At 32.8% G+C, this 23,276-nt stretch overlaps 1 protein-coding gene across 1 annotated transcript; it reads left to right on the forward strand.

Moving 5' to 3' along the window:
- Window positions 1-1,389: 1,389 nt before the first annotated feature.
- LOC130642290 (unconventional myosin-Ie-like) lies at window positions 1,390-23,148 on the forward strand. Its single transcript, XM_057449383.1, has 30 exons — window positions 1,390-1,533; window positions 1,652-1,756; window positions 4,689-4,820; window positions 5,295-5,384; window positions 5,484-5,578; window positions 6,684-6,861; window positions 6,949-7,026; window positions 7,739-7,823; window positions 8,265-8,368; window positions 13,107-13,239; window positions 13,471-13,534; window positions 13,828-13,960; window positions 14,033-14,113; window positions 14,967-15,053; window positions 15,310-15,393; window positions 15,901-15,987; window positions 16,307-16,387; window positions 17,128-17,213; window positions 17,521-17,605; window positions 17,721-17,827; window positions 18,132-18,230; window positions 19,219-19,363; window positions 19,512-19,796; window positions 20,085-20,144; window positions 20,261-20,346; window positions 20,489-20,638; window positions 21,050-21,207; window positions 21,427-21,667; window positions 21,777-21,958; window positions 22,195-23,148. Exons 2-30 carry the CDS (start codon window positions 1,754-1,756, stop codon window positions 22,269-22,271), a joined length of 3,276 nt encoding a protein of 1,091 aa, XP_057305366.1. The 5' UTR covers window positions 1,390-1,533; window positions 1,652-1,753; the 3' UTR covers window positions 22,272-23,148.
- Window positions 23,149-23,276: the final 128 nt, after the last annotated feature.

A 23,276-nucleotide genomic window follows, 5' to 3' on the forward strand; every position in this document is an offset into this window, starting at 1 on the left:
TTTTAAACTCATTGTGTTAAAATAAACCATTATAAAAAAATTTCAAGAAGTTAAGTTTGTGTCATAACAAGTTTACGTGAAGATTTTTTTGTTTAACAGTGACAGCTTAGCTAGCTAGCTAGCTACAAGGCTTTTGTTCTTAACTCTTAATGCTGGCTAAGTGTTAGTTTACCATTTGTAGGTTATAGCTAAACGCTATTATAATTATTTGTGGCTATAGTATTAGGTTTATCAGGGAGTGCTTTTTAGGAGTTATTTTTTCTACTTGATTTTGTTAAAGCTGCTAGACTTCTGAGTATGAATTATGGAAGATGTAGCTAGCCACAAAATCTGAAGCGAATACAAGTTTCAAGGACAAGTTAAGGACACTTGATTTATCCAGTATATAGAATGTCGGAGGAAGACATTTTTTCGAAAATTTGTGTAAACTAGTGAGCAATTTATATTTATGTAATTGGCCTTACTTATTTTAAAAAGGGTTATCTCTTGTCAATTGATCCAAGGAAAGAACACAAAAACGGTCCTTCCTGAAATTTTTAAATTTCAAAGCTGTAGCCACTTACTTCTATTCATTATTACAGATAATGTTTTTTGTTGACCCTTTTTCCATCATTTCTGCGTTCTTTTTTTCCGTACACTCTATTTTACACACTCCATGCTCCATTACCTTATTTTAAAATCAAGCAAACATTGTCCAACTCGCCGTTTCTATTCAAAACGCGCATCCAATCAAAATCCATATATTATCATTTTGACGGGACGGCTCCGTAGATAGATAGATGTGCATATTTTACATGGCTAGCCTCACAAATATCGAGGGATATACCCTGTCTATTATTTCCAGGAGGGGCCATGGCTGGGGAGTCCTGGAGTATTTAATGCTATTTTTAAGCTACGCAAACTCAATTAGAGTCTCTGCCAGGCAACTTCCTGCCACATCCAACGGCCAACACAGTGCGCCATCTACCCAATTTCCCTCACATGGCTTGGGTTAACCCGGGGCTACGGTAAGATTCAATTGCCATAATGAATCGCCGCCAAGGGGAATCAAACCCCGGTCTCCCGCACAAAGCACGAGAGTGATAACAACTAAACTACGGCGCCGTTTAGCCCTAGCCCAGGCTATTACGGAGCCGTCCTGTCAAAATATCAAAAATGTAAAAAAGCTTTGGGGTTGAGGCTTTTAATCAATTTGACTTTCTTGTTTGGATTGCTACGGCTTCTAGAATTTGCGTTACTTCAGGGTCCATTCTGGGATAAAGGGTCCGGAGGGTTTATTTCCGCAAAATACATTTTTATGCCGAAGGGCCTGGTTTATTTATTGTACTTACTACAATAAATATTGTTACTTTATTTCTACCTACGGGTAGGTCAATGTGAGCACTCCGTTTGTTTCTAAAATGTTTAAACATGGTTGTCACTTTCTCCCACAGTTAGTGGAAAAACATCATAGCCTGCTCAACGTAACTGTATCAAGGGCACGGAAATAGATTATTCCGTCATCAATTGTTTCCCAAATATGGATTAATTAACGTATGATATAAAGTTTATTAGTTTGCTATAACGTAATATTCTCGAAACTAAGTAATATAAACAAAGTGCAAGTGAAGAGGAAAACTTGTTGATTAGTTAAACAACTTTTTTCATTTAGGTATAGCTAACTAGTATATCGAATTCACATGGAACAACAGTTGTAGCTAAAGCATATACACACTCAAAAAATTATTAATCAAGTGAAGCATTATTTATCAAAATGGTAATACTATAATCCTTTATTTTTGTTAACACAGCTAGCTAGCTAAGCTATAGCTAAAAGTATATCCACATTGCCATCAATAATAAAAACAACAACAATGTATTTGTTATAGGTGGTGCAGTTTTTAAGTAGAAAATGACAAAAATTATAGATAATTATAAAATTTTGTCACAATTCTTGGCAAAATTAGTTGTTAGACCCTCACCCCATTCCCAAAAAATTACAAATTGTACCAAAATGTTTCTTGTCATCAATCCCTAACTTGTTAGGGAGGGTAGTTTTTAAGGAGCTTAATGGAGGTTCACGTCACGAAGACCCTGCAAGAATGAGTCGGTCCCTTTTTGCGCCCGCGAACTGTAGCACGAAGAGTACCCTAAAGAAATTAATTTCTACGGGAATTGCTGGGGACGAGGTCGGACTAGCCCGGTCTACCTTTTTTCTTCTAATTCTTCTTCTGCAGATTTTGAGTGAGGGATTGTACTTTGTATTTTTCTACTTTTCGCGGCTTTGTACTGTGTAGTCATCGTAATGCCGAGAGCATCAGCAATCTGGGCTAAGGTCGGACCCGTATCACACTATTCATGTTGGTCACATAAAATTATCTTAATTACTAAAACATGGCAGCATGAAATTGGCGCCCCAGTGAATTCTTGTTAGACGAATTTTCTCTTCTTTCTGTAAACAATGACTGTAAGTAAATCCTAAGATATATTTGTGAAAAATATGAAATCGTTCACGCTATTTAAGAGTTGTGGTAACTCAAATTTCGTGACCTTATATTGTGTTTGGACCCAGGTTTTTTTTACCAAAAGTGAATCCGTCGGAGGACGCGAACATAACATATATTTGATGGCGGCCTAAGCAATTTCTCCTGTACAGAATATCAAATGTGACAAAATTATTTCTATGGTGCGTCAAGGCGTGCGATTTTTATTGCTTCAATTATACACTGTGTATACAACTGAGAAGGGTGTTAAGCATATTTTCCCTTGTATTTTCGCTTTATGCATGCATTAATAATATTTTTGTCTTGTGAGGGAAAAAAGAATTTGTCTCACCAAAAGAAATGTTCGGATAAATTTGTTCTCTTGTTTCGAATTATTAAAATTACTAAGTGTCAAGGTAAAGAGATAAAAAAAAACTGGCATGCACAAAACCTGTTTTTAAAAAGTTATGCAGAATATACTTGTGTTGTTTATATACAGCAAATTATACTTTTTATTTAGTTATTTTCCTACTTAAAATAATAAAATAAAAATAAAAAATAATAAAAAAATTTGTGTTCTTTTCAATTTTTTTTGAGCAGTCTTATAAGAAAATCTAAATCTAAGTACAAATTTTTTTTTACAGACTACAGTTTAGTTGACAATTATTTAGTCTTTTGCAGCATTAAAGTTATATATTCAAAAATCATAACCAAGAAGGGTGTTATGACAAGCTTCTTTATATATATATATTGTTTTTCTCATTTTTTTAAATGGTATTAAGTCTTGCAGTGTTACATTTTACATTGGAGTATTATGTTGGAACCGTTGGTCAGTGGTTATAACTCGCGCACTTTGTGCAGCAGACTGGTTTAATTACCCTTAGCAGCGATTCAATATGGGCGAGTGAATGTTACCATACGCCCGGGTTAACCCAAGCCATGTGTGGAAAATTTTTGAGATGGCACACTGTGTGGGCTATTAGATTTTGCATGGAATTGTCTGGTAGAGTGCGGACCGTAAGTAGTTCTGCATAGCACAAAAATGAGCATTAAATGCTCTAGGACTCCCCATCTAAACCATGCCCCCTTCAGGTAATAATAGACAAGGTATATCCCTTGTTATTTGTGAGGTTAGCCATGTAAAATATGCACAAGTATCTATATATCTAAATATATGTCTCTATCATAGCAAAGGAGTGTGTTACAATGATAATATTTTGTCTTGTTTTTCACTTGTATTATACCTATTTTAGTATTTTAGTGAAGTATCTAATTTTTTCTTATAAGTCACATAAAAAATATATTTTACATGACTGATATTGGATCAAGGACTGAAAACTGTACACCCGATTTAATTTTAGGTGTGTGTGAAGGCATGTGAATGCGATCACACGCGCTAGATTGATAAGAACAATTATATTTTTACGAGATTAGATGAAAAAATGTGGATTTGTTTCTCATTTTTTTTTCTTAAAAACCTTTTGCTTGATATTATTATTTTCAGTTTTCATGGCAATTAGGGTTGGTCGGGCCTGTAAAACAACTAATTAAGTTTGAGTAGCCTAATTAAATAAAAAAAAACTGTTTTTGGTACTTTATCATTATTTTTAAGATTGGTGATAACTCATACACAGGCCAAATTTGAACTTCTTTCCCTAATGTTGCTAAAAAAATTTATTGATATACTACAATCGTAGTATAATTGTAGTGAAATTACCCTTTCAGAATTTATGGAGGACCAACACCTCCCATTCCAATGCCTACAATGCCCCTAAAAGAAAACCCTACCAGATATAAATATATAAATGTAATTGTTTATTTATGTTAACAAAGCCATAAAATTATACGGTGGAAATGTATGCATGCGGTTGTACACCCTAAGAACAATAAAGTAATATTATCAGGCCCGCCAAAACTGTACTCATCATTCTTGGCTTAACGTTCGTTTTCCATGCTAGCATGGGTTGGACGGGGTATATTAATGACCCTCTTCCAATCTGATCTAGACTGTGTTAGATTTAAACTCAACTTCCTCTGTATCAAGTCTTTCCTTATAACCTCCTGGCAAGTCTTTCTCGGTCTGCCTCTGGTCTTTGCCCCAGGAACTATCAAGTCTCTACACTTTCTTACCCAGTTATTATTTCACATTTGATGTGAATGCAATATAACTTTGACTGTGTATGGAGATAAAGTGCTTAATTTTGTTTGTCATTATCTATTTTTTAGCCTACGTATCATTGGCAAAGCAAAACAAATGTCAAGAGCAGTGGAGTGGAAGATATGGTCCTTCTGACCAAAATTCAAGAATCATCTATTGTAGAAAATTTAAAAAAGCGTTACATGGATGACTTGATATATGTATCTTTTTTTCTATTATAATAGGATCACTGCTGGAATGACTCTGCACCAAAAATTGTTTTCGCAGAAAATATTTTGCTCCTTGTGCTTCTTGATATATGCTCTATTTATACTGTAGTTTGAGCTGTTTAATTTTTTTCATATCTGCTAAAAAATCCATAATTATTGAGAAAGAGAATGTCAATTTAAGTTAATCTATGCAGCATTCTCAATTTAAAAATCTTTAAATACAAATATCTTGAAAAAAAAAGGGCTTTGTAAGCAAATTCTACATTTTCCACTTTGACTTATGTTTTAAACTGATCAATAAAACAAGAAATTGATGAATAACAAGAAAGATGCTAAAAAGTTGATGCTTTTTGAACCCAAAGTATTAAATACACTTACCATACACCCTTTTTGTATGTATATACAAAGTGATAACCAATATGCATTTGATATGCATGCAAAGTATTTCCTTAACGGTAAATGTAGACTTACATTGGTCCAGTACTTGTATCTGTGAATCCATTTAAACAATTGCCATATTTCACTGATCGAGAAATTGAAATGTATCAGGGCGCTGTAAGTTATTTTAGATTAGCTTTTTTTCTTCTTAAACTTCTTGTGCATATTTTAAATTTTTGTAACTGATATGTATTTTTGAATTTATCTTGCTTTTAGGCTTCTTATGAAAACCCACCACATATATACGCATTAACTGATAATATGTATCGTAATATGTTAATAGAACAAGAAAGGCAGTGTGTAATTATCAGGTAAGGTGAAATAAATTTTATTTATATATATCTTTCACCAATTTGTGGTATTTAAAGCAGCACTAATGTTCTTTCACTGTTATTAAGTAAAAGTATGATACTCAGAAAATTCCAGGAGACATTGCAATCGCACATGTTGTGTCCATGCATGAGCAAATGCTATTCAGGCATGCAAACTATTGTTCATGTAAAAAGTACAATTCACTCAGCTATTTTAGAACAATTATTTTCTTTACCAAGCAATTTAAACATTGAGCATTATTCATTGAAGCTTGGTTTGTGTCTTCCTGTGGTTTTGCAAATTCCAATGTTATACTCGAGTATAATTCTAATATTATTTTTGTTTGCATGTATAAAAAACGCTTGCGTGAGAATTATTACGAATCTTTTTTCCTTTCCTCTAGGGAGAAAAAATGTTATGCAATAATCGTATGCAAAGAATGTTTCGATATTGCTTATTTGTAATTTAGTTTACTATAAATAAATCCTCTGCATACTCTCCTTTTATTTTTTGAAAAAGAATAGCTAAAGTTTTTTAGTATAAGTGTTTCATCAAAGAAAACTTTCTTCTGAGTTTTACTATTGCTACAGGAAAAAGATAACCCCAGCTGAAAAGTTAGCTAAGGCCAGGTTGAGGGGCGGATTGACACAGTAAACAAAATAGTAGACCTTTGCAGTGAATACAACGTGGTATGACACAGTCTGTTTATGTAGTCAGTGTTTAAACCGCACATGTTTTTAACAAATAGTTAAAAGATTAGAACTATCCTTTTTTCAAAAAAATATGAGAATGTGCAGAAAATTAGTTTATGGTAGTATGCAGTGTATGCTGGCTATGGGCTCACCTATGATGAAGCGAGTAATAAACCGGTGTGAAAATCCACAAAAGTTTGCCTCTCTTTACCCACAGTTACCATTTTAATACATAGACAGACAGACGACAGCAAGCATTATATAACAAAGACACATATCTTACCATTACCCTCGTTGTTACGGATATTTGAATAATTGTTATTTTTTCTCTGGAAACAACCTGGTATTATTATTACTTCTGCAATGCAAGGTCAGATCAGAAGCAGATTATAATTTCATTTTATTCTTTTAGTGGTGAATCTGGTGCTGGCAAAACTGTCAATGCAAAGTTTATTATGAACTACATTGCAAAAGTTTCAGGAGGAAGTGGGAATGTGCAGAAAGTTAAAGAGGTTATTCTTGAATCCAACCCATTGCTAGAAGCATTTGGAAATGCCAAAACTGTTCGAAATAATAATTCCAGTAGATTTGTAAGTGTCTTTATCTAAATCAATATGTTGTTTGATTTTAGATTTTAAACTAAATAAAAAAAATATTGTTATGGCTTGTTGTTTTAGGGGAAATATGTTGAAATTCAATTTAGTAGAGGTGGTCAACCTGAAGGAGGAAAAATTTCAAATTTCTTGCTGGAAAAGGTAGGACAATTTAGTGCTTATGCTATCAAAACGAATGGCAATCAGTTTATGAGGTATAAATACATGTATATATGTAATGTATTTTGCGATTTACACCAGTTTAGATTTACACTGATAAAACAGTTTGAAAACACCATATATTATTCCATGAAGCTTGAAGCAGTAGCAAAATTCATATGGTGTAAAACCAAAATTCTACCCGTAGTGTAATTTTTCTATGCTGCAGTGTTATTTTTGTACACCCTAAAGAAACAATTATTAAAACCTTTCAATAAAACCAGATTTTCTAATTCATGTCTAAATTTTCTTTTTAATTAGACCTTTTTAATTTTATTTTCCGGCTGAATTTAACTGTGGAAGCATGCAGTTGCAGAACAATGTTCTGGCAGCATAACCAAATTGAATTCAGAAAGCCGGAAAATGAAGTATTGTCATAAACTATTGTTTCTCAGTGATTCTGTTATGTTTAAACTTTGTAAGTGTGTAATCTTTCTGAAATGATTGTTGTAGTCAGTGTGTAAGCTTTCTGGAATGATCATTGTAGTCAGTGTGTAATCTTTCTGGAATGATTGTTGTAGTCAGTGTGTAAGCTATCTGGAATGATCATTGTAGTCAGTGTGTAATCTTTCTGGAATGATTGTTGTAGTCAGTGTGTAAGCTTTCTAGAATGATCATTGTAGTTTTGTTATTGATAGTTATTTCTTATTTTAAGTCTCGAGTTGTTACACAGAATATCGATGAACGAAACTTTCACATATTTTATCAATTAATTGATGGTGCTTCAACAGAAGATAAAGGTATGTATTATTGTATAAAAGGGTATTAACATGATAATATAAGACCATTTGTTATAAAAAACGAAACTGTCACAATATTTTTTTTTTTTTAAATTTACAATAATAAAACACTTCAGTTGTTATTATTAACTTCATGTTTTTCACATTCAGAACCATGGATTAATTATTTTTTTTATTTTTTTAACCAATCTGTTTAGTTTTGTAAATTTTTTAATTAAGTTTATTCAAAATCATGTATATATATCTGCGCTAAACGTGTTTGGTAATTGTAAAATTCAAGCTAGCCTAATAAATATAGCATTGCAAAACAAAAAATGTTAGCAATTTTTAGTGATAGATAATAGGTTTCACAACTCTCTTCGTGAATTGTGGACCATAGATTAAAATGCTGAACGTATGTCAGATGCTTCGGTGTCAATAATTGTTTGTTTTTCTGTTTAGAACAATTTGGGTTAACAAATGCTGAGTATTACTACTATTTGAATCAAAGTGGATGTTACAATGTAGATGATGTAAACGATGTTAAAGAATATCAGGACACAAGGGTATGTTACAAATATGTAATTGTTATAAGTTATAGTTTTTACTGTGTGGGCTTTCACCATTAGAAACTCTTGAGCTTAACCTAGTCCTTCATGATATCAGAATGCATGCCACTTGTATAATTTGTTGTGAAGGCCATTTTGTTGACCAAACATTTAATCAAAAAATTTTGCAGTCTCGTTTTTACAAGTGTAGGCATTGTCTATTTTTAAAATTTATATAAGGATTTTTATTGAGCCTTTATTTTGTAAATTCATTTAATAAAACTGATAAAAAATCAAATTAATCACCCATCACAGCTAACTGAAATGATTCTTTTGATTACATGAAGTTAAGGTGTAAATTTGAAATTCTAAAGATAGACCTAATGCTAAGGTATGCAAAATAATGTTGACAAGACATGTCAAGAATATAAGTAATACAAGGGATTAGTCCCAAAATAGCTCTGAGAAAGCATATTTTTTATATAAAGGACTTTAAAAGAATTTTTCTGATAAGAGTTAATCCATGTTTTTGTATTTGGTTTTGTATTTCGGTTATTAGCATTATCTCCTATGCTTGCAACTGCTACATCATCAAGAAGTTGAAATTTTCCTTTGCTTGCTCCCATTTTCACAATAAAATATTTGTGTCAAAAGTGTAAACAATGCAAGATATTTTTTTCTGACAGTAAAAATGTAAGCCAAAAAAACAAAAACATATAACATTTTAAGCAATAAATTAAAATAGAAAATTAGTTATGTTATAAGATAACAAATGATTCACTAGATAAAAGATAACACTAGATAAAAGATGATTCACTAGGGTGAAGGGTCTCTTTAAGAGACAAGAGAGGAGTTGAACGTCCTCCACCATACCTTAGTTTAAAGGGGCGATTGTGGAAGTCCCATGAAATGCCACATAGTGATGGTGTCACTTTAAAAAACACCCAGTCCGGTCTGTGAACGGTTGGCACTAGGAAGGGCATCCAGCTGTAAAACAATGCCAAAACTCTTTATTAATGGACATAAGAATAGTTGATCAGACAAACTGCGTAAACGGGGCTGGAACTCTAAGGAGTGAAGGTGTCGCGCACGGTAGGACAGATGTCAGATGTGAGCATCGTCAGACCGTTACCCACCTATCACATCACAAGGTAGATAACACTAGGTTGAGGATGGCTAGTGTAAATGTTGGTACTCTGAGAGGTAGAGCAGGTGAAGTAGTTGAAATGTTAGAACGTAGATCTGTTGATATGTGTTGTGTTCAGGAAGTTAAGTGGAGAGGAGCTTCAGTGAGATTTGTGGAAGGTAGGAGGGCAAGGTATAAGCTTTTTTGGATTGGTAATAGTGATGTATATGGAGGAGTTTGCATATTCGTTGCAGAGAAGTGGGTAGAAAAAGCAATAGATGTTATGCGTGTTAATAGTTGTATTATAGTGATAAAGTTTTTGATAGGTAATAGGATTGTCAGTTTATGCTCCACAGTGTGGACTCAGTGAGAAAGATAAAGATAAGTTTTATGATGAGTTAATAGCAGTCACATCAAAGTTTGGAGACACTGAACTTGTCATGGTGGGCGGCGACTTTAATGGTCATGTTGGGAAGTCATCTGATGGTTATAGAGGTGTGTATGGAGGCTATGGATTTGGGAGCAGAAATAAGGAAAGGGAGAGATTGCTTGAGTTTGGAATGGCAACGGACATGGTGATTTGCAACACATCATTCAGTAAGAGACAGAGTAGGCTGATAACATATGAGTCAGGTGGTTGTAAGACACAGATAGATTACTTCCTGGTTAGAAAGTCAGACAAGAAAGTGGTGAAGGACGTGAAAGTTATATCGGGGGAAGAGTGTGTTTCCCAGCATAGGTTGCTGGTTTGTGATATTATCTTGAAGAGTGTTAAAGAAGCCAAGGAAAAGTACAGGCCCCGTCGAAAAGTCTGGAAGCTGAAGGAAGAGATTGTAGCAAGACAATTTAGTGCAAAAGTCCAGCAGTTAGCCTACAATACTCAATGTGATAGTGACAATGTTGAAAGTTATTGGACTACTTTGAAGCATTGTCTTCTAGAAGCTTCTAATGATACCTGTGGGTGGACGAAAGGACCAGCTAGACATAGACAGACCTGGTGGTGGAATAATGAGGTTGACCAGTATATAATGGAAAAGAGGAAACTTTGGAAAGCGTGGAAGTCAGGTGGTAGTAAAAATATTTTCTTAGAAGCTAAGCGTCGCGCTCGTACAGCAGTGTATAAGGCAAAATCAGAAGCAGAGAGAAACAGATTTGCAGATGTGTTAAGAAGGGAAGACCAGTGCAATGAGGTATTCAAGATAGCAAAGCAAATGAAGAAGACTAATCAAGATATTGTAGGTGAGAAGTGTATACGTAATGATGAAGGTGTTTTGGCTAGCACAGAGGAGGAGAAAAGGGTAGCTTGGAAGAATCATTATCAGAGGTTGCTTAACACTGAGTTTGATTGGGACGAGGATAATTTGTCTGATGATGATGTTGTAGAAGGGCCAGCTATGCAGATTAAGACAGAATGGGTAGTGGAGGCTATTAGGAAATTGAAGATTGGCAAGGCTGCAGGAGTATCAGATATTGTTGCAGAGATGGTAAAAGCATCTGGATATATTGGAGTTGAGCTTATTACAAGTCTTGCTAACCAGATTATAAAGGATGGTGCTATTCCGAGTGAGTGGCAGTCGAGTGTAATAGTGAATTGTTTCAAAGGCAAGGGTGATGCATTAGAAAGGGGTAACTATAGAGGCTTGATGTTGGTTGATCAAGTAATGAAAGTTATTAAAAGAGTGATGGATAAGTTACTTAGAGAAAGAATTGATATAGATAAGATGCAATTTGGTTTTGTTCCAGGGCTTGGCACTACAGATGCAATATTTTTACTCAGACAGCTTCAGGAAAAGTATTTAGGAAAGAGAAAGAATCTCTATTTTGCCTTTGTAGATTTAGAGAAAGCTTTTGATAGAGTGTCACGTAAAGTTATTTGGTGGGCTATGAGAAAATTAGGTGTGGATGAGTGGCTAGTTACGATGGTAAAGTCTATGTACAGCAATGCTAGAAGTCGTGTCAGGATTAACGATTCACTTAGTGATGAATTTAGTGTAAATGTTGGTGTACATCAGGGTTCTGTACTTAGTCCTTTGTTGTTTTTTCCAGTCTTAGAAGCGCTGTCGATGGAGTTCAGAACAGGTTGTCCATGGGAGTTATTGTATGCAGATGATTTGGTTCTCATAGCAGAGTCGATGGAAGAATTAGTTGAAAAGTTTGAGAAGTGGAAGAAAGGACTAGAAGAGAAAGGGCTAAAGGTAAACACAGCAAAGTCTTAAGTCATGATAAGTAGCATTGCAGCCAAGTGTGACCTTGTAGTTGGAAGGTGGCCTTGTGGAGTTTGCAGGAAAGGGGTTTGTAGTAACTCAATTTTTTGTCAGACTTGCAAGCCTTGGGTACATAAGAAGTGCAGTAGTATTAGTGGAAGGTTAAGAGCTGACATACAGTTTGTATGCAAGCGTTGCAAAGGTGAGATTATAGAGAATGAAGTATTTCCAGCTTCAATGATGTACAACAGTGGCTCATTGGAGATAGTTAAGAACTTCTGTTACTTAGGTGATATGTTGGGCAGTGAAGGGGGTGTTGGAAGAAGTGTTACTTGCAGGATAGGTTCTGATTGGAAAAAGTTTAGAGAGTTACTTCCTTTATTGACTAGCAAAGTCCTGTCAATTGAGGTAAAAGGTAGGTTGTATGAGGCCTGTGTGAGAAGTGTTATGTTGTACGGTAGTGAGACATGGGCAGTGAAGCAGGAAGATCTTGACCGTTTAGAAAGGAATGATATGAGAATGGTTAGGTGGATGTGTAATGGCAGTCTGAGAGACAGAAAGAGTTCAGATGAGCTAAGAAGCAGGCTAAGTCTCCGTAGAATTAAAGATGTTATCCACATAAGAAGATTGAATTGGCTGGGGCACTTGGAAAGAATGGAGGAGGATAATTGGGTAAGAAAGTGTAGAGACTTGATAGTTCCTGGGGCAAAGCCCAGAGGCAGACCGAGGAAGACTTGGCAGGAGGTTATAAGGACAGACTTGATAGATAGGGTCATTAATATACCCCGTCCAACCCATGCTAGCATGGAAAACGGACGTTAAGCCGAGAAAAAAAAAAAATAAAATAAAATAAGAAAAACCAATCATATAACTTTTAAAAATTGCTGGATTTTCTTATGATAAAAAACAAAACAAAATAAAAATCATGAAGTAATTAAATTGGAATAAACGGATTTGAGATTTAGAAATTGACCACAGATAATCACAGATAAATAACATGTTGATCACTAAAGCGGCTTTACAATCACTGTACTAGTGTTATAGTTAAAATAAAAGATAACACATTAAACAAACATCGGGTAATAATGTTTAACTTTGTGGCAAGTTAAAGAATTTACATGGTACATGTAATACTCAAAAAAGAAGAGAAAATAGTTACTGAATCGCAAGAATTTATGTTTTTATGTAAATTTAAAACTCAAGAAATACTGGTAATTATAGTAACAAGATGCTGTTCTAAAAGGGTTGTTTGGAATTTGCATACTATTTATTTAAATGTTTTGTTGGCATTTAACTTAGCTCTAAAAAGTCTCCAGAAATTATTAGGCGCAGTTTTGGTGAATAATATGCACACCAGTGTGCCCATTTTTTTGTTAAATTCTACCCGTATAAGCATAAACATTTTTCTTTTTTAATTTCCCTGTAGAATGCTATGTACACAATGGGAATATCTGATCAATATCAAGCCTCAATTTTACAAATTGTTGCTGGTATTCTGCATCTGGGAAATATATCTTTCAAAGAAGTTGGAAATTATGCTCAACCTGACAATGATGACTGTAAGTATAACTGTTTTCAGTATATTTCGCCTTGCGAAAATTGGCTGGCATTTAAAATTGACTAAGCTGAATGTAAAAGAAAATTTTCTGTTTAGAGAAAAGTTAGTGCAAGTTTGCTTTCAAGACCCACAACATGTTTTTCTGCATTGCTATCTTTACAACTTGGCTATTATATCAAAAGCCTAAATGAACAAGGAAAACCCAGAACTTAAAAATATTTTGTATATTTAGTTTTGCAGTTCCCTGCCTACCTGTTACAAATAAGTGCAGATACTCTAAAAGAAAAGTTGATCAGGTTGGATATTACTTTCTTCTTATGTTGTTTTTTTACTCCAGAAGTCTTTGTGTTGGACGCATCAACTGTTAAGCTAATGCTTAAAGAAAAGGCAATTCTTGTTGTAGATTGTGCTTTATCATGCTGACATGTAAAATCTTGTAGATCTTTTTGTACCCCAGGATAAATTTTAGAGGCACCAGAAAACAATGTTTCGTGGAAAAATTGTGAATATTTCGAAGAAAAATTGTGAATATTTCGAAATGTTTGGAGCTCTTCTGTTTTGTATAATTTTTAAAATTGTCAACTTCTAGTCGTGTGGTGGAAAGTCAATGGGGTGGAAAAAAAGAGGTAATAAATATGACACTAAATGTGGAACAAGCCAACCATACTAGAGATGCATTATCAAAAGCTTTATATTCCAGATTATTTGACTGGTTGGTGGAGGTAAGTAATTTTATCGTTAAAGTTTGTTTATAATTTGTGACAGAGTAATTTAATGTTTTTGTGCTTTTATAGGCTGTAAACAGAGCTATGCAAAAAGAAAGAAGTGAGATTTCGGTTGGTATTCTGGATATTTATGGATTTGAAATTTTTCAGGTAACAATATTTTTTTTTGATACAAAATCAATAAATGCAACACCAGCTAATTATATTTTGTTAGTTCTTTACTTTCTACAAATAGTTAGGTTGAGTATCCAGGCAGATAATGTTTTTCTTTTTCTTTTGCTATTGATTTCAGATGCATAGGCTTTGTGATTTTAACCCAATACCTGTATTAGTAGGGCAGGGAGTTTAGGGAGTAGGAGTGGTAAAAATGTTCTTACACTAGGGAGTCATAAAATTTGTACTTGTTTGTCACATTACAATAAAAGTCATGCCTCAAATGATGAGCAAAAGATTTCTGACACTTTTGATATTAGCATTTTTGTCACTTCGTCACACATGATAGCGAATTGACTCATGAATTGGGGTGTGTATGTCCATATGTCGCGGCTTTTTCCTGGATTCTTTGAAATTTTTTGAAAATCACAATGCAAAAATTTAGCCCCAAAAAATATTTTTTGTAAATTTCAATTTAAATGTGTGAAAATTTTAGTACAGATTGTTATCTACAAATTTTATTCTCGTCTGGTTCCTCTGGTTGCTAGGCAACTGATCTAGAACAGCCCAAAATTAGTAAGAAAAACTTTTTGCATCCTTAGTGATGTTTGCCACAGTGTTTCAACAGATCAATTCATTAGATTTTTTGCACAAATTTGTATGATGATTTTTATAATGATGTACATGTAAACTTACTATTTGGCACATTTTTTTGAGAAGATTTGTTTGAGAGCGTTCAAATTTTTTTTTTTTTTTGATTGAAAAATTCATAACTTGAAAGTTATGAATTTTTTTTACCTTGTGTGTAATTAACAAAAGATTATTATTATTATTTTTTTCTAATTTTTAGAAAAATGGGTTTGAGCAGTTTTGCATTAATTTTGTCAATGAGAAGCTGCAACAAATTTTTATTGAATTAACATTAAAAGCCGAACAGGTAACATTTTTGATTTTTTTATCTTAGAAAATGTATTTAGGAGTTTTTTTTGTTGATTAAAGCCACCTATCATTTTAAATTACTATAAAATTCAATTGCTGTCAAGGTTTAAGTAGTTCATTTATAAACTTGGAAACCTTTCTGACTAGTATGCTAAATTTACAGATGCGATTTTAGGCCTTTTTTAGTCCCATCACCTAAGTTTTGTTTTTGGATCATGGTGATAATTAATCAAGTTGTGGTTTGTAACTTTTAGGAGGAATATGTTGAGGAAGGTATATCTTGGACTCCTATTGAGTATTTTAACAACAAGATTGTGTGTGACTTAATTGAATTAAAGGTAAGTTTGTAATTAATTGTTACATTTGCTGATTTTTTTTTTGTGTTTAATTATTTAATTTTAGGCTGTGTTTAACAAAATGTTTGCCTTATCTGTTGAAAACACAAAATAGCGCAGAATGATTATAAATACTCAAATCATAGTCATGATTTTCATCAGAAAAAACTTGTACATTGATTGTACGTTCAGCTATAAGCTACACTAACTGATAAATGTGTTGATAAAAAACTTAGCTATCCTACTATAAAAAAAATACATGGACATGGTTCTCGATCATATTGCCCTTTGTAGTTGGTTACTAATGCCGATAGACCATAGATAACAAAAATCTTTAAATTTGCATTTACTGGCAGGATATGTAAGCAAATGTTGGTTTTCTTATTGGTATAAGCACCACGTGATTTTATGGTCAAAATTATGTTTTTTCTTACAGAAATTCCATGATATCATGTGTATTTTTATTCTTACAGAAAACCCCTGATATCTTGTGTATTTTTATTCTTACAGAAACCCCCTGGTATAATGTGTATTTTGGATGATGTATGTGCAACCATGCATGCCCAAACAGATGGTGCTGATATGAAATTATTACAGGTAATTAGACAGTGCTTTAAAAAAATCTAATGTAGATGAATGTTCTTCATCATGCCTTCTAAATTAAAACTTGGAAACTTCTAAATTAAGACTTATTTGTTAAATATTTGTTTGCAGAATAATATGGTTTAGATGGTATCTGATACTAGTCCACCAGTACTAGGCCACAAGTTGTCATTACTCAAATCTGTTGCATACATACAGGGCACCTAGACACTTTATATTTATATATATAAGTCAGATTTCAAGTCTGCGAAAAATGATATTTTGCCTAAAATGCCGTTGTTTTGAATTGAATTTAAGCTAATCTTTTATTTAGAAACTTGAAGGTGCTGTTGGTAGTCACCAACATTTCAATGGATTTAGTCAAGGCTTTGTGACGCATCATTATGCTGGAAAAGTATGTATTCTGGAATATTTTAAAAGTAGTAGAAACGCATGTCAAAGAATCCAGTCAGAGCAATAGAAAAGATCTGTCGTTTGAATTTTTAAGATTTTAGCATTGACCTGTCGATATACAAAATATTTTCTTAGAAATTTTTTACATGTCTGTAGAGCTTAAAACGCTGCTCAAAAAAAATTATGGAGTTATGGCCATCGACGTACGGTTACGGAGATATTAAGGTTTAAAGATTTTCGATGACATCATCAGCCCGTCTGTCCAGAAACGGGTTGGTTGACCTAACTTTGAGAAATTGGTCCTATTTTGTCTTAGGTGTTTCCTAGTAACATGCAGGGGATGTCAGTTATTTTCATTCGTTTCTAATTTATTTTTGAATATAAATACCATTTTAGGCAAACACCCTAAAACATCTTATCTTCTGATTCATTAATTAGATTTTTTTATGTTTTTCACTAAAGTTACTTGCCAATAAATAATAGAAAGTGACGGTTATGGATTTCTCAAAAAAATCACAATGGTGGCATAATAAATTACCTCAAATATGGCATGGATGTTGGGTAATGAAAGGGGGGAGTTTCTCTGGTTTTCTGTTTCACTGTGCGTAACAAACAAATTCCACAAAATCTTTTTGAGATGCTTGCGATATTGGTTTACAGGCAGACATTATATTTGTAATATAAATCATATCAACATTTTTGATACCATCTCCTGACTTAAATATGTAATATTTTTTTTAGGTGACATATGAAGCCGATGGATTTTGTGAACGGAATAGAGATGTTCTTTTCAATGATTTGATTGACATGATGAAAAGCAGTGAGAGGTATTGTCATAAAATTGCTAGGATGTCCAACAATATCAAAGCTTTGTGCATAATAACATTTCCAGTAGTAGATATAAAGTAGAAGTCTTAAACGAAGAACACAAAAGAATTAACCTAAATATTTTGTAAATTGTTCATTTCATTAAAATTCTGCGAGTTTTGTTTTCGATGTAGAATCCTAAGTAATTTTAATAATTAAGCTATTGGGAGGGTATGTCGTCTTGCTTGTCTGCCCTAAGCACACCATAATTTTCTATTTGTGAGTATGCAACAAGAAAATAACTAAAACTTTAATTTTTTATTTCAGCGAATTCATCAGAAGATTATTTCCAGATGACACTAGTGAGAGTAGCAAAAGGGGCAAGTTAACCACCGCCAGCAGTAAAATTAAGGTATTTCCAATTTAATTTCATATGCTGGTATTAGAACTTTTTTATTAAAAGCGGTTATGTTTTTTTATGTTTTAATATTAAATTTTAAAACAACTTATTTGTTATCTTTATTTAGAAACAAGCTAATGAGCTTGTTGACAAGCTGATGCAGTGTACCCCACATTATATTCGATGTATTAAGCCAAATGAGACGAAAAAAGCTCACGACTGGGAAAACGACAGGTGATTGTGCTTAATTTACAGTTTTTAACAATAATAGCCAATACTATGACACCACTGCTATTAAGTAACAATAATAATGTATACTGCTGCTGCTAGGTACACCAAATAAAATTGCAGTGAAATGTCCTGTTAATAATAGTTTAATGCCCCATGCAAGATAGCTGTTGGTGTGAAAATTAGAGTGAAGTTTAGAAATTTTTTCAAGTGTTTAAAATCTCAAAAGAGTTAAAATGTATTTCATAAGTGTACATTGATTTTACTACTTTTTTTGCTGATGTTTTTAATATTTAATATTTTTTTTTAGGGTAAAACATCAAGTAGAATATCTAGGTTTAAAAGAAAACATCCGTGTTCGGAGAGCTGGTTATGCTTTCAGACGTGTATTTAACAAATTTTTAAGAAGGTATTAGCCCACATATTACCCTATCTTTTGAAATGTGTGTAAATTATTTAAAAATATATTTTATTAGGCTGCCCTTAATTATTTATTTGTATATCAAAGAATTTTGGGTCAGTCAGTTTTCCGAAGAAAATCATTTTCAGCCACAATATAAAAGTTCAGTGCATGCTACAACCAATGTTTTCTCATGTCTTCACAAGTTTTTCCAAATATGTAATGTGAAGCCAGGGAATGATCTAAGGAGACTTGCAGCCTTTACAAGACGGCCATTCATTAGTTTGTGAATTGGGAATATTTTAAGTTACTATTTTACCAAAGTGTATATTTTTAGCATCGGCAACATTTTGTTGTATTTAAGGCCTAAAACAGCCTAAAAATGTTGCATGTGGATGTTGGTTATTCTGGTGAAGATAAAATTCTTTGTATACAGAAAATGGATTGAGTTTAGATGGCTATATTCGGATGCTTTTTTTATCATTAAACTAAGTTATATATGCGTACAAATGTAAAAATGCTGAAATAAACATATTCTTTATCAAGACCTTTTATTAAGATAACATAATATTTACTCCTTTTTTTCTCTTTATAAATCAGCCAAGTGTACGTAACTTGCCTCTCTCAGTATTATTTTCAATAAAACAAATGTCTCCATTTTTACCAACACCTTTTTTTCCTCCTCAGTTTTATGATTCTCACTTCTTACTTTAAATTGTAAAAACATTTGTAAAATGTTAAAGACAAAAAGAAACTACATTATTTGTTTCATATACTTTGAGATTCTTTTGACTTATTTCATTCAATTTTTTATTTTATTAAATTCGGTGGGCGTTTCCTTCAAGCATCTACAATTCGTCAGAGTATTAGGTTAACATGCATTTAAAAGTATCTTGTCCAAAATCCCTTTGCAATTCTGTCTGGGAAATTTATTTAATAACTACTTTAATACAAATCAATACATCTATAAAATTTTGTTTAACTTTTTTTTGTTGAGATATGCTATTGTTACACCTGAAACGTATCCCCACTGGAGAGGTGAAACTACTGATGGTATAAAACACTTAATGAACTCTGTAAATATGGAACCTGATCAATGGCAATTGGGAAAAAGTAAAGTGTTCATTAAAAACCCAGAATCTGTAAGTTGTGTGAAGCCAGTATAGATTTGGTACTGGTCAGTTTTACTTTTCTAACCACTGCCCAGTTTTACTTTCTGAACCAGAGTGAAATGAAATGTACAAGTTATTAATCCTTTGCAGCTTGTAATCCATTATAAAATATTTTTAGCTCTTTTTGCTGGAAGAATTACGAGAACGAAAGTTTGATAGCTTTGCTCGAACAATTCAAAAGGCCTATCGTCAATACAAATCCAGACAGATGTTTCTCGTTCTTAAAGAACAAGCATCTGATATATTGCATAACCGAAAAGAGCGAAGACGATGGAGTGTCAACAGAAATTTTGTTGGAGATTACATTGGTCTTGATGACAATCCTGCTTTAAGAAGTTTGATGGAAAAACGGGAGAGAGTGGAATTCGCTCATACAGTTGATAAATATGATAGGAGATTTAAGGTATAATACTTTTTATAAAAAGTATTTATTGCATCCAGTAGATTTTTTTATCAACCCAATTTTTGCAGAGGTTCCAATATCTAAACATTGGACAAATAAACACTTTTTTTGTCCAAAATAAATTTTTAATTAACTTTAAGAAAAATAGCTTTTGAAATATAAACGCATTTTATATTTTAGACAGAAATATGTCTCCATTTTAAATTTCATCTTCACTTCTTAATAAGGCGACAGTTTTTAACTATTATTTTGTTAAAATAACAAGAATAACCGTTTTATTTCTTTCAGGCTATGAAAAGAGATTTGCTTCTTACTGCAAAACATGTATACCTAATCGGAAGAGAAAAGGTAAAGTTGCAGTAAAAATCAGTATAATGTAAAAGTGAAGAAAGTCGATAATGCTATTTCTTTGTGTTGTTTAATTCCTTTCCCCTTCAGCACTTATTTATTCAGCATTTATTTAGATAAAGAAAGGTCCAGAAAAAGGGCAAATTGTAGAAGTTGTGAAACGCAAGCTGACAATGAACGATATTCAGTCTATAACACTTAGGTACATTTTGTTTGCAATTACACTACAATTGAATTGGTTGACGCATAGCCATCTTTGAACTTTAGTATTTGTTATGTTATATATTTTAGTTAAAATATATTTTTAACTGTGAATTCTATACTTACCAACTTATTTCTTGTAGTGGACTTCAAGATGACTTCCTAATAGTCCATGTACAGAATGACTATGATAGTATTCTGGAATCAGTTTTTAAAACAGAATTTCTTACGCTGCTTGCAAAAAGATATGAAGCACTAACATCTCGAAAACTCACCGTTGACGTAAAGAACTCGTAAGTACTTGTTTGGATTCCTTCTTATTTTTAATTTTTTAACAATATTTACTTTAAAGTAATACAATACTTGTAATATAATATAGAACTTCTGTTCTGCAAAAAATTTTAATTTTTTGAGATCAATTGTTGCAAGCAACATATTTGAAATTTTTCTATTTACGAAATAAAATCTGTTTTTAAAATGCAAAAAAGGCATCCTATGTCACATACTGACGTTAAAGTTTTGTTTTTGTTTTGGAATTCCAAAAAGCTCCTTTTATTCTTAAGTATTCACATTTTAAGATTTTAAGATTTACTAATATTAATTCCAAATACTAATTACTAATTCCAAAAACGAGAACATCTTTACGATACCAAGGAGGACAAAAATAGCAAAAAATATAATATTTGTTTCTGCTGATGTTATAGAATTGCTGTCGCTGTCAAGAAAGATCGTTGGGAGAAATTTGGAGGTGGTGGTACAAGGACACTACAGTTTAATAAAGGGAATGGTGATTTTCCTATCCTTAAACCAAGTGGGAAAACATTAAATATTTCAATTGGTGCTGGTTTACCACCAGATTCAAGTAAATGAATATAGTTGTGTTATTCCTTCGTGATTAAAATATTAAACTTCTTGATGCGGCAAATTAATCCCCTTAACCATAAGGGGATTAAGAAGCATGTGTGGTTTGGAATTAGAATAAAACTAGTCGTCAAGCCTAACGAAAAGGCTTCTTGATGTGGTTTTTAAAGAAATACGCTAAAGAAATATACTCAAACTGAAAATAATGTGTTTTTTATAGAACCTGGCCGCCATTATGCAAGAGCACCGCAAACAGGACCAAGTCGACCAGCACATGGGCCGCCCCACCATAGAAGTGGTGCAAGTCACAACGAACGACGTGAATCACTTGGTAGGCTAGCAAATCCAGGTGGTCATCATCCACACTTGCCGAAAAGTGGAGCATCAAAACTTGCAAAACGTTCTTCAAAGATTGATGTGAATGATCCATTTATGCGAACACCAGACCCTGGTGTCAGTGGGTATGTTTTTGATTTTTTAAATTTGTTTGAATAAATTTGTTTCTGAAATATAAGTTTATATATTAATGAAGTTATTTTGTCTTGGCAAACCTTTACATATTTGTTTTAGTGCGCAGCGGAACAGCACACATCGTAGAAAAGCCCCACCACCACCTCAAGCTAGATCAGCTAAGCCGAAGCCTGCTCCTAAACCACGTGTCCCAATGTGCAAGACCTTATATAGCTACGAGCCACAGGAGGCTGATGAACTGACCTTTGGAGAAGGCGAGATGATTGAGATAGTAAATGAAGGTAGGCTTGTAGCGTTTTTTATTAAAATTCAAATGACATAGGATGTGTAAAGTTATCTTCTTTAGCTGCACATTGTTTGTTTATGCACAACTCATTTCCTAAAATAGTAAGTAACCTGTTTAGTAACTTTGTCATATCCATCCCCTGGTCATTGTTCCCTTTCTTAGCAACCAAAAAAGCATGTACTAGATTTTAAGACGCTATGACTTTTTTTAAATGTTTAAATTTGTTTGTAGATGCATCTGGCTGGTGGACTGGAAGACTTCGAGGAAAAGAAGGATTATTTCCAAGTAATTATGTAGAGAAAGTTTAAGTGTCAGTTATGGTTTAATTTTTTCTAGCACTAGCATCAGCTACCTAACGTAGGCAAAAACCTGACATCCTAATTTAATGGTTTGTTTTATGCGTTTAGTTACATGTAATGTTTAATGGTAGTCATGATGATACATCAATATTATCTTCAGTTTGCGCGATGCGTTTTTACGACAATAACCTGCATTTTTCTTTCTCAAAATAGATTTACTATTTCTGCAATTCTCATGTTAAAAATTTATTTGCATGTGTTGTCTGGGATATGTCAAAGCCTTCTATCTGTTAATTTATTTTTTTAATTTGTTTTTTATTTTGCAACTGTGTTTGAATTTGATTATCCTGAATTGAGTGTGGTGTTTTTTTTTATTCACCTTTTTGTTATTTTTAATCCAAGAATGAAATCACACTTTTTTCATTTATTATACATGCATCTACAACTTTATTAATTGCCTTTTTTACCGCTATAAACACATTTTTTACATCACTTCTTGAAAAAGACATTTTTATATATTTCCAAAAAAATATCATATCATATCCGTGAGTGCTCTTGAATGTTTTCTAATTAGGTAAGGCAGTAGAAAAAAGGTATTTATATGGGTTTTTTTCTTTTGAGGGTTTATAAATTTAGTGGTTTTATAAGTCTCTATTGATGACTTAGTAGACGCTATTCCAAGTCATACCATTGTTTTTGTACATAGCTATTCTTCCAACCTATATGTAATTTATAATAATTTTCATATTTCGAAATATGTTTTGTGATACGCCATATATATGTGAAATTTTAGAAACATTTTTTTATATAGGTTATTGTTTCCATATTCTAATTTAGCAACCATTTTTGTAACATTGAACGCATGAATACAATTATTGTCCTATGCTTTTTTTTTTCTTTTTTTTGTAACTTACCAACCTTCCTTTTATATAAGACTGAGCTTTGCTATTTGGCAGTAAATGTTGTATCAGATGTCCTTTTTTTTCAAACATTAATTTTTTGGCACCATATGAC

This window comes from Hydractinia symbiolongicarpus, chromosome 1 (genome assembly GCF_029227915.1).
Source record: "Hydractinia symbiolongicarpus strain clone_291-10 chromosome 1, HSymV2.1, whole genome shotgun sequence".
In the NCBI taxonomy this organism is placed as follows: domain Eukaryota; kingdom Metazoa; phylum Cnidaria; class Hydrozoa; order Anthoathecata; family Hydractiniidae; genus Hydractinia; species Hydractinia symbiolongicarpus.

Bases quoted from the DNA above. Each gene is read 5' to 3' on its own strand.
- LOC130642290 (XM_057449383.1), top strand. The intron at 13,240-13,470 runs GTAAGTATAACT...TTGTATATTTAG, and splicing joins TCAACCTGACAATGATGACT to TTTTGCAGTTCCCTGCCTAC. The intron at 21,668-21,776 runs GTATGTTTTTGA...TATTTGTTTTAG, and splicing joins CCAGACCCTGGTGTCAGTGG to TGCGCAGCGGAACAGCACAC.